At 39.9% G+C, this 12,289-nt stretch overlaps 1 protein-coding gene across 1 annotated transcript; it reads left to right on the top strand.

Moving 5' to 3' along the window:
- On the top strand, positions 1 to 4,790 carry LOC307018675 (CYFIP-related Rac1 interactor B-like; the record flags this gene model as incomplete). The annotated part of the gene is made up of 6 exons (XM_079649028.1): positions 1 to 78; positions 316 to 432; positions 1,551 to 1,630; positions 1,998 to 2,124; positions 2,721 to 2,791; positions 3,318 to 4,790. The coding sequence occupies 6 exons, from the start codon at positions 1 to 3 to the stop codon at positions 3,385 to 3,387; spliced, it is 543 nt and encodes a 180-aa protein (XP_079505154.1). The 3' UTR covers positions 3,388 to 4,790.
- Positions 4,791 to 12,289: the final 7,499 nt, after the last annotated feature.

The raw sequence follows: 12,289 nt of genomic DNA, 5'->3' as shown, positions 1-12,289 counted from the left end.
ATGACGAACCCAGCGATCCAGAATGACTTCAGCTACTACAGACGCACCATCAGCCGCATGCGTATCAACAACCTGGCTGTAAACAACAACAACAATATAACATATCATTTAATATATTATAACATAAGTGATAATAGTAGCATTTCATTCAGTATAATATAATATGTTTCTTGAATGATGGCAGACAGCTGACATTATGAGGCGTTACGTCATGTTAGTCAAATAAACTCCTGGATTCTATGGGGGTTTCTTTCCACGAGATAAAAGAAGATTCTAAAGATTTACTGATTTCGTCCAAATATTTATTGTTCTCAGGCCGACGCAGGAAACGAGGTCAACAACGAACTGGCCAATCGGATGTCTCTGTTTTACGCCAGCGCCACGCCGATGCTGAAGACGTTGAGTGACGCCACTTCAAAGTTCGTCTCAGATGTGAGTCCATCAATACATGTGTGTTCTATATAGGAGGAGGTGCAGTAGAGGAGGAGGGAGTAAAGGAGGTGCATCAGGAGGGGGGAGGAGGAGGGAGTAAAGGAGGTGCATCAGGAGGAGGGAGGAGGAGGGAGTGAAGGAGGTGCATCAGGAGGGGGGAGGAGGAGGGAGTAAAGGAGGTGCATCAGGAGGGGGGAGGAGGAGGGAGTAAAGGAGGAGGTGTGTGTGTGTGTGTGTGTGTGTGTGTGTGTGTGTGTGTGTGTGTGTGTGTGTGTGTGTGTGTGTGTGTGTGTGTGTGTGTGTGTGTGTGTGTGTGTGTGTGTGTGTGTGTGTGTGTGTGTGTGTGTGTGTGTGTGTGTGTGTGTGTATTTTTTTCTTTGCATTTAGGCTTTTTGGTTGTTAATTTTATTTAGAATAAAACAATAAAATACAAATTATTTACACAAAAGGTTTTGGACTGTCAAAAAGTCAGGAACAAAAACATTAGTAAAATAAAATAATTATAAAAAAGCTAAATAAATAGAAATAAATTACTTGCATTAACTAAGAGCAATTTTTCCCATTTTATTTAAGTTTTAGATTTAAAGATGAAATGTAGTTTTTAGATTAAAGAACATTTATTACATGTCCTAATATTGTAAATGTAATGCACATGTTGGCCTGCAGGGGTCGCCCTCTCCTCATTTCTCTGTGAAGGGAAGTTGACAAAAACTCAAGAGTATTTCCTAAAGTTTAAATATTTGTGAGATGATGAATTAATAAATAAAAATATCCTCGTGGACCTCTTGAAAAGTAGAACACTATATAACACTACAAGAAAAAAAGAAAAATTGGTTATCATTTTAAAATATTAAATACAAAAAGAATTGAGTTTAAATTCATTTTCCTGTGAAAAAAGAGGCAGACACACACACAAACAAAGACACACAAACAAATAAACAAACACACACACACACACACACACACACACACACACACACACACACACACACACACACACACACACACACACACCTTAATCCTCAGGTAAAAAAAGCACATATGATTTATATTTTCTGCCTGACGACTGAGATATTTAGGAGCCCACTTCTATTGAATAAAACTTTATTGTCCCGCAGAACCCAGACCTGCCGATCGAGAACACGACGGACTGTCTGAGCACGATGGCCAGTGTGTGTAAAGTGATGCTGGAAACACCGTGAGTCCTTGTGTGTGTGTGTGTGTGTGTGTGTGTGTGTGTGTGTGTGTGTGTGTGTGTGTGTGTGTGTGTGTGTGTGTGTGTGTGTGTGTGTGTGTGTGTGTGTGTGTGTGTGTGTGTGTGTGTGTGTGTGTGTGTGTGTGTGTGTGTGTGTGTGTGTGTGTGTGTGTGTGGTCATAATAATAAGATAATAATATGATAATACATGTAATAATATTAACAAAAATAATAATATCAATTAAATAGAATAATAATAATGATACAAATGAAAATTACTATAAAAATTCAAATGTATTTTTGTGTGTGTGTGTGTGTGTGTGTGTGTGTGTGTGTGTGTGTGTCTGTGTGTGTGTGTGTCTGTGTGCAGGGAGTACCGCACTCGTTTTGCCAGTGAAGAGACGGTGCTGTTCTGCCTCCGTGTGATGGTGGGCGTCATCATCTTGTACGACCACGTGCACCCAGCTGGAGCCTTCATTAAGACCTCCAATATTGACGTACGCTAACACAGAAACACACACACACACACACACACACACACACACACACACACACACACACACACACACACACACACACACATACACACACACACACACACACACACACACACACACACTCACAGACAGACAGACAGACAGACAGACAGACAGACAGACAGACAGACACACACACACACACACACACACACACACACACACAGACACAGACAGACAGACAGACAGACAGACAGACAGACAGACAGACAGACAGACACACACACACACACACACACACAGACACAGACACAGACAGACAGACAGACAGACAGACAGACAGACACAGACAGACAGACAGACAGACAGACAGACAGACAGACAGACAGACAGACACACACACAGTTAAAAATCTTAGTAAGTATTGTGTATATATGAACATTTTCTTTGCTCCAGTTGATCATGTTCAACATCATCTTCCATATATATAGTTTTTATAAATATCAAAATATCAATATCAAACAATAATTAAAATAAATAATAATGATGAAAAAATAAAGAAACGTAAAGAATTGTTGTATAATTATAATGATAATAACATGAATGATACTTTCCAGATGAAAGGCTGCATCAGGGTGCTGAAGGATCAGCCGCCCAGCAGCGTGGAGGGGTTACTCAACGCTCTCAGGTCTGAACACATTTCACATTTCTTTTTTACATTTATCTTTTTTTTTCTATTTCATCTATAGTTTTTATTCATTATTTTTTATCAATTTATTCATTAATTTACCTTCTAATTTAGTCATGTATTCATTTATTTGGTCATTTATTTAGTATTTAATTTAGTATTTATTTTTGTATTTTCTATTTCATCTATAGTTTTTATTATTTATTCATTATTTTTGTATGAATGTATTAATTAATTAACTTACTAATTTAGTCATGTATTCATTTATTTAGTCATTTATTTATATTTATTTTTGTATTTATTTTTTGTATTTATTTTTGTATTTATTTTTGTATTTATTAATTTTTTATTTCGTCTATAATTTTATTATTTATTCATTATTTTTTGTTAATTTATTAATAAATGTACCTACTAATTTATTCATTTATTTATTTTTGTATTTATTTTGCATTTATTTTTGTATTTATTGGTTTAAGACACACATTTGATGACACATGATGTGTTTTAACGAATGATTAATCTCCAGGTATACGACCAAACACCTGAACGACGAGGCGACCTCCAAGCAGATCAAAACCATGTTGCAGCCGAATTAGCAGAAACTGGAACGATAAAAAGTGTTGTGGTCCAAATTTCAAGAAAACTACTGAACAAACCTGTAGCTCATATTTCTGTTTACCCTCAAATGTTGTTTTGTTTACTCTCGATTGAAAATCAAGCTGTTTTTTATTTCATGATGCAAGAAAAAGAGGTAAAATGTGCTTTTTTGGTCAAACTAGATAAATATGGAGATCGGGTACGGGGGGTATATTCGTAAAAAGAAAAATAAGTTGTACATTTACAAAGAAAACAGGAAATGTTCTTTATTTTTTAAACAGAGAATGTTTGATGACATGAGGCCATTTGCATCTTTAAAGTTGTAATTTTACGTTTACAAAACGAAAACTTAAAGATTATTAAGTTTATATAGTCCATGAAATACATTTTCAATTTCCAACAAAAAGAAGAGAAACTTGATCTATTCCCTGACATTATCACACACACACACACACACACACACACACACACACACACACACACACACACACACACACACACACACACACACACACACACACACACACACACACACACACACACACACACACACACACACACACACACACAGACAGACAGACAGACAGACAGACAGACAGACAGACAGACAGACAGACAGACAGACAGACAGACAGACACACACAGGCACAAACACACACAGACACACACACACACAAACAAACACACAGGCACAAACACACACAAACAAAAAAACAAACACACAGACACAAACACACACACACACACACACACACAAACACAAACACACACACACACACACACACACACAAGCACACACAAACAAACACACAACATTTTCCAAAAGTACAACACAGAAATGTCCAAACATTTTTTTCTTCTGAAAATCAAGTAAAAAATGTCAAGAAAAAAAAGAAATTTCCGAAAAATAAAAACCAAACATTTCGTATAAACGTATTATGTGATATTATTAATTTTCAATTCAGAAGCAAAATTCACAATTTAGAAAAATAAAGTGAAAATTGTTCGAGTAAAAATTTTTTTTTTTCCTGAAATCGACGTTGTATATCTTTGGGGGAAAGAATCCTAATTTCCAAAGAGAACGTGATCCCCCGTGCCCTGCGCCCGATGTGTGTTTTTCCAAAGTCTAGATATACAGTAGTTGCCTCGTGGTCGATGCATTTCTTTATCCAAAAAGTGTAATGATGTCTGATTTTTGTTGAAAGCAGTTTGGGATTATTTAAGAAGACGGTACTGATACGAGGAAACCTCACGTTTAATTTGAAACTGATCTGATCAGTGTTGACTGGAAATCTTTTATCTGTATTTTGTATTAATGCTTCAGTGTCAGGGATTGTATAGCATTAATTGTTCTTAATGATGTCTATGTTGGCCAAATAAAGTTTTTACATTTTTAAGAAAATGTTGATTTTCCTGGGTTTTATTTAAATGTTCCCTATCTCTCTACTTTAAAGAGTCCTCTCCTGCTGATGTTCAGGTGTATATCAGTATGTAGTCTCTCTACTTTAAAGAGTCCTCTCCTGCTGATGTTCAGGTGTATATCAGTATGTAGTCTCTCTACTTTAAAGAGTCCTCTCCTGCTGATGTTCAGGTGTATATCAGTATATAGTCTCTCTACTTTAAAGAGTCCTCTCCTGCTGATGTTCAGGTGTATATCAGTATGTAGTCTCTCTACTTTAAAGAGTCCTCTCCTGCTGATGTTCAGGTGTATATCAGTATATAGTGTCTCTACTTTAAAGAGTCCTCTCCTGCTGATGTTCAGGTGTATATCAGTATGTAGTGTCTCTACTTTAAAGAGTCCTCTCCTGCTGATGTTCAGGTGTATATCAGTATGTAGTGTCTCTACTTTAAAGAGTCCTCTCCTGCTGATATTCAGGTGTATATCAGTATGTAGTCTCTCTACTTTAAAGAGTCCTCTCCTGCTGATGTTCAGGTGTATATCAGTATGTAGTGTCTCTACTTTAAAGAGTCCTCTCCTGCTGATGTTCAGGTGTATATAAGTATGTAGAGTCTCTACTTTAAAGAGTCCTCTCCTGCTGATGTTCAGGTGTATATCAGTATGTAGTGTCTCTACTTTAAAGAGTCCTCTCCTGCTGATGTTCAGGTGTATATAAGTATGTAGAGCAGGCATCCTCAAAGTCCGGACTCCGGTCCGGATCCGGACCGAACCACAACTGTCTCTGGACTCTGAGCAAATTATACTTTTCATATGCGAGACATCGCCACAACGCAACGAGTCAAAATGTTCCGCTGTGTCCAACAACAAACAGCGCTCTGCATGTCCGACTGTTCCACTGTCTGTGTGTGTCTGTCAACACATTGGTCCAATCCCATTCAGCATCCCGTCAGAGTTGTTTTCCCCCACCAACAGTCTGCGAATCAGAGGCACAGTAGGGCGGGTCTTCGCGGAATGCGGGTGGGAAAAATGCGTGTGTTTAAAAAAAAAAAGTCAGAGAGTTAACAGCTCATCTAGTTGCATCTGTACTGTAGAGCTCTAGTAGCCTAGTTTCACCTACTGGGGTGGCATGGGGGGGCAACTGCTACCCTCAAAATAGGCCTTGCCACCCCAGCTGCCACCCCAGTTGGCAGCTTTGTTTTGAAAGAAAAGTTGTGGCTCATCGGAGAGAAAGTCTCTAATGTCCGAGTACAAGTGAATGCAGCACAAGACGCACGCCTTGTAACCCCTCCCCCGGCCCTGGCGCGAGCTTGGAAATATGATAGGCGGCGATTTCATTTGAACGGTACGGCGCAAAACGAGAAGCATTCGGACCCAAGTACTGAAGGAATGAGGTATTTGCGGTCTGCAATGACAGAGAAGAGCCTGTCAGGTTGGCTGTACTCAGCATTGAATCAAAACGCACTAAAGCTGTTGATCTTAATCAGTGTGTGAGGCGTTTTGCTGAACAAGATGGTAATCGCCGCATTCAGCTGTAAAAGACATGTCAACTTGATGCTCTGCTCACGGATGAGCATACAAAACTGTTAAGATGATGACCTTACGTGTGTAAATATATGTTTTTCTTTGTGGGGGTCTGCCCCCAAAAAACAGTTTCAAGTCCTGAGAAAGTCAAATAAGACGGTGTGTAAAACTACACTGCCCAGCCAAAAGAAAGTAACCTCTTTGATTGAACTAGGCCAGCACGTAAGGGCTTTCCACTGGATCATAACTGAAGTATAAAATAATGCATGACTGAAGTGATGGAGACCATGTGTGAAGGCAAACTAAAAGAGGAAATAACAGGTCAAGCAAATCCCCCTCTCAGATTCCACAGCAACCAGAAGAACATAAATACTGGCTGGTGATTTGATGAATCAGCTTTGTGATGGAATACAAAAAGCACAGTGCATTTCCTTAGCTGTGGATGAGTCCACTGACAATGCTCAGTTGCTGGTGTTTGTGAGTTTTTATGATGAGGCAAAGGGGGGGTTTGTTGAAGATGTTGGGCCTGACGAACCTCAGTGGACACTCAAGGGGGCAAGACATTTATAAAGCAATAATGGGAATGCTGAATGAAAGAAGGTGCGGCTGCCTTTATTCATAACTGCAGCTCTTACACTGCGACCCTGAGGGATCGAGCACAGACACAATAACAAGGAAAACTGCTGCATACAGATTATTTTTGTTTTTGCAACCTCGTGTTAAGAATCTTGTTGTAATTGTTTAAAAGTTTGAATGACCGTAATAAACGGACCTTTGTCTTATTGAAAAAAAAATGTTGGACCTTTAAGATTTGTATTTGAGTACCCCTGATGTAGAGTCTCTACTTTAAAGAGTCCTCTCCTCCTGATGTTCAGGTGTATATAAGTATGTAGTGTCTCTACTTTAAAGAGTCCTCTCCTGCTGATGTTCAGGTGTATATCAGTATGTAGTGTCTCTACTTTAAAGAGTCCTCTCCTGCTGATGTTCAGGTGTATATCAGTATGTAGTGTCTCTACTTTAAAGAGTCCTCTCCTGCTGATGTTCAGGTGTATATCAGTATGTAGTGTCTCTACTTTAAAGAGTCCTCTCCTGCTGATGTTCAGGTGTATATCAGTATGTAGTGTCTCTACTTTAAAGAGTCCTCTCCTGCTGATGTTCAGGTGTATATCAGTATGTAGTGTCTCTACTATAAAGAGTCCTCTCCTGCTGATGTTCAGGTGTATATCAGTATGTAGTGTCTCTACTTTAAAGAGTCCTCTCCTGCTGATGTTCAGGTGTATATCAGTATGTAGTGTCTCTACTTTAAAGAGTCCTCTCCTGCTGATATTCAGGTGTATATCAGTATGTAGTCTCTCTACTTTAAAGAGTCCTCTCCTGCTGATGTTCAGGTGTATATCAGTATGTAGTGTCTCTACTTTAAAGAGTCCTCTCCTGCTGATGTTCAGGTGTATATAAGTATGTAGAGTCTCTATTTTAAAGAGTCCTCTCCTGATGTTCAGGTGTATATAAGTATGTAGTGTCTCTACTTTAAAGAGTCCTCTCCTGCTGATGTTCAGGTGTATATCAGTATGTAGTGTCTCTACTTTAAAGAGTCCTCTCCTGCTGATGTTCAGGTGTATATCAGTATGTAGTGTCTCTACTTTAAAGAGTCCTCTCCTGCTGATGTTCAGGTGTATATCAGTATGTAGTGTCTCTACTTTAAAGAGTCCTCTCCTGCTGATGTTCAGGTGTATATCAGTATGTAGTGTCTCTACTTTAAAGAGTCCTCTCCTGCTGATATTCAGGTGTATATCAGTATGTAGTCTCTCTACTTTAAAGAGTCCTCTCCTGCTGATGTTCAGGTGTATATCAGTATGTAGTGTCTCTACTTTAAAGAGTCCTCTCCTGCTGATGTTCAGGTGTATATCAGTATGTAGTGTCTCTACTTTAAAGAGTCCTCTCCTGCTGATATTCAGGTGTATATCAGTATGTAGTCTCTCTACTTTAAAGAGTCCTCTCCTGCTGATGTTCAGGTGTATATCAGTATGTAGTGTCTCTACTTTAAAGAGTCCTCTCCTGCTGATGTTCAGGTGTATATAAGTATGTAGAGTCTCTACTTTAAAGAGTCCTCTCCTCCTGATGTTCAGGTGTATATAAGTATGTAGTGTCTCTACTTTAAAGAGTCCTCTCCTGCTGATGTTCAGGTGTATATCAGTATGTAGTGTCTCTACTTTAAAGAGTCCTCTCCTGCTGATGTTCAGGTGTATATCAGTATGTAGTGTCTCTACTTTAAAGAGTCCTCTCCTGCTGATGTTCAGGTGTATATCAGTATGTAGTGTCTCTACTTTAAAGAGTCCTCTCCTGCTGATGTTCAGGTGTATATCAGTATGTAGTGTCTCTACTTTAAAGAGTCCTCTCCTGCTGATATTCAGGTGTATATCAGTATGTAGTCTCTCTACTTTAAAGAGTCCTCTCCTGCTGATGTTCAGGTGTATATCAGTATGTAGTGTCTCTACTTTAAAGAGTCCTCTCCTGCTGATCTTCAGGTGTATATAAGTATGTAGAGTCTCTACTTTAAAGAGTCCTCTCCTCCTGATGTTCAGGTGTATATAAGTATGTAGTGTCTCTACTTTAAAGAGTCCTCTCCTGCTGATGTTCAGGTGTATATCAGTATGTAGTGTCTCTACTTTAAAGAGTCCTCTCCTGCTGATGTTCAGGTGTATATCAGTAGGTAGTGTCTCTACTTTAAAGAGTCCTCTCCTGCTGATGTTCAGGTGTATATCAGTATGTAGTGTCTCTACTTTAAAGAGTCCTCTCCTGCTGATGTTCAGGTGTATATCAGTATGTAGTGTCTCTACTTTAAAGAGTCCTATCCTGCTGATGTTCAGGTGTATATCAGTATGTAGTGTCTCTACTTTAAAGAGTCCTCTCCTGCTGATGTTCAGGTGTATATCAGTATGTAGTGTCTCTACTTTAAAGAGTCCTCTCCTGCTGATGTTCAGGTGTATATCAGTATGTAGTGTCTCTACTTTAAAGAGTCCTCTCCTGCTGATGTTCAGGTGTATATCAGTATGTAGTGTCTCTACTTTAAAGAGTCCTCTCCTGCTGATATTCAGGTGTATATCAGTATGTAGTCTCTCTACTTTAAAGAGTCCTCTCCTGCTGATGTTCAGGTGTATATCAGTATGTAGTGTCTCTACTTTAAAGAGTCCTCTCCTGCTGATGTTCAGGTGTATATAAGTATGTAGAGTCTCTATTTTAAAGAGTCCTCTCCTGATGTTCAGGTGTATATAAGTATGTAGTGTCTCTACTTTAAAGAGTCCTCTCCTGCTGATGTTCAGGTGTATATCAGTATGTAGTGTCTCTACTTTAAAGAGTCCTCTCCTGCTGATGTTCAGGTGTATATCAGTATGTAGTGTCTCTACTTTAAAGAGTCCTCTCCTGCTGATGTTCAGGTGTATATCAGTATGTAGTGTCTCTACTTTAAAGAGTCCTCTCCTGCTGATGTTCAGGTGTATATCAGTATGTAGTGTCTCTACTTTAAAGAGTCCTCTCCTGCTGATATTCAGGTGTATATCAGTATGTAGTCTCTCTACTTTAAAGAGTCCTCTCCTGCTGATGTTCAGGTGTATATCAGTATGTAGTGTCTCTACTTTAAAGAGTCCTCTCCTGCTGATGTTCAGGTGTATATCAGTATGTAGTGTCTCTACTTTAAAGAGTCCTCTCCTGCTGATGTTCAGGTGTATATCAGTATGTAGTCTCTCTACTTTAAAGAGTCCTCTCCTGCTGATGTTCAGGTGTATATCAGTATGTAGTGTCTCTACTTTAAAGAGTCCTCTCCTGCTCATGTTCAGGTGTATATCAGTATGTAGTGTCTCTACTTTAAAGAGTCCTCTCCTGCTGATGTTCATGTGTATATCAGTATGTAGTCTCTCTACTTTAAAGAGTTCTCCCCGCTCAGAGACCCAGGTCGTCGCACGCATCTCTGCTTGCCTAGCAGACATCTCTCGGTGGATGTCTGCTCATCACCTCAAGCTCAACCTTGACAAGACTGAACTGCTCTTCCTTCCGGGAAAAGATTGTCCCACTCTTGACCTAACAATCAACATCGGCACCTCTGTTGTTTCCCCGACTCAGACTGCAAGGAATCTGGGTGTGGTCCTAGATAACAAACTGTCCTTCACTGCAAACATCGCTGCTACAACCCGCTGCTGCAGATACACGCTTTACAACATCAGGAGGATACGTCCCCAGCTGACCCAGACATCAGCGCAGATTCTGGTCCAGGCTCTCGTCATCTCACGCCTAGACTACTGCAACTCCCTCCTGGCTGGTCTACCTGCATGTGCCATCCGACCTCTGCAGCTCATCCAGAATGCAGCGGCTCGTCTGGTCTTCAACCTTCCCAAATTCTCCCACACCACACCGCTCCTCCGCTCCCTTCACTGGCTTCCAGTAACTGCTAGAATCCACTTCAAGACACTGGTACTTGCGTACCATGCTGCGAATGGATCTGGCCCTTCCTACATCCAGGACATGGTTAAACCGTACACCCCAGCACGTGCACTCCGCTCTGCATCAGCCAAACAGCTCGCTGCACCCGCACTGCGAGGGGGACCCAAGTTCCCGTCAGCAAAAACACGTGGGTTTGCTATCCTGGCTCCAAAATGGTGGAATGAGCTCCCCATTGAAATCAGGACAGCAGATAGCTTACACATCTTCCGACGCAAACTGAAAACTCATCTCTTTAGACTCCACTTCGAGCGATAAAATTACTAACAAAGCACTTATATACTAATAAAGGGCTGGCTTTCTAAATGCCAGTTGAGTAGCACTTGAAATGTTTGGCTCTATGAAACCTGATGTACTTATATGATTCTGTTTTCTTAAAGGTTGTATCTTCCTGGTCGAATGCACTTATTGTAAGTCGCTTTGGATAAAAGCGTCAGCTAAATGCAATGTAATGTAATGCTGATGTTCAGGTGTATATCAGTATGTAGTGTCTCTACTTTAAAGAGTCCTCTCCTGCTGATGTTCAGGTGTATATCAGTATGTAGTGTCTCTACTTTAAAGAGTCCTCTCCTGCTGATGTTCAGGTGTATATCAGTATGTAGTGTCTCTACTTTAAAGAGTCCTCTCCTGCTGATGTTCAGCTGTATATCAGTATGTAGTGTCTCTACTTTAAAGAGTCCTCTCCTGCTGATGTTCAGGTGTATATCAGTATGTAGTGTCTCTACTTTAAAGAGTCCTCTCCTGCTGATGTTCAGGTGTATATCAGTATGTAGTGTCTCTACTTTAAAGAGTCCTCTCCTGCTGATGTTCAGGTGTATATCAGTATGTAGTGTCTCTACTTTAAAGAGTCCTCTCCTGCTGATGTTCAGGTGTATATCAGTATGTAGTGTCTCTACTTTAAAGAGTCCTCTCCTGCTGATGTTCAGCTGTATATCAGTATGTAGTGTCTCTACTTTAAAGAGTCCTCTCCTGCTGATGTTCAGGTGTATATCAGTATGTAGTGTCTCTACTTTAAAGAGTCCTCTCCTGCTGATATTCAGGTGTATATCAGTATGTAGTCTCTCTACTTTAAAGAGTCCTCTCCTGCTGATGTTCAGGTGTATATCAGTATGTAGTGTCTCTACTTTAAAGAGTCCTCTCCTGCTGATGTTCAGGTGTATATCAGTATGTAGTGTCTCTACTTTAAAGAGTCCTCTCCTGCTGATGTTCAGGTGTATATCAGTATGTAGTCTCTCTACTTTAAAGAGTCCTCTCCTGCTGATGTTCAGGTGTATATCAGTATGTAGTGTCTCTACTTTAAAGAGTCCTCTCCTGCTCATGTTCAGGTGTATATCAGTATGTAGTGTCTCTACTTTAAAGAGTCCTCTCCTGCTGATGTTCAGGTGTATATCAGTATGTAGTCTCTCTACTTTAAAGAGTTCTCTCCTGCTGATGTTCAGGTGTATATCAGTATGTAGTGTCTCTACTTTAAAGAGTCCTCTCCTGCTGAT

Source organism: Notothenia rossii, assembly GCF_949606895.1.
Source record: "Notothenia rossii genome assembly, chromosome: 9".
NCBI lineage: Eukaryota > Metazoa > Chordata > Actinopteri > Perciformes > Nototheniidae > Notothenia > Notothenia rossii.
Note: the sequence above shows the minus strand (reverse complement) of the source record. Positions and strands in the feature narration are given on the sequence as shown.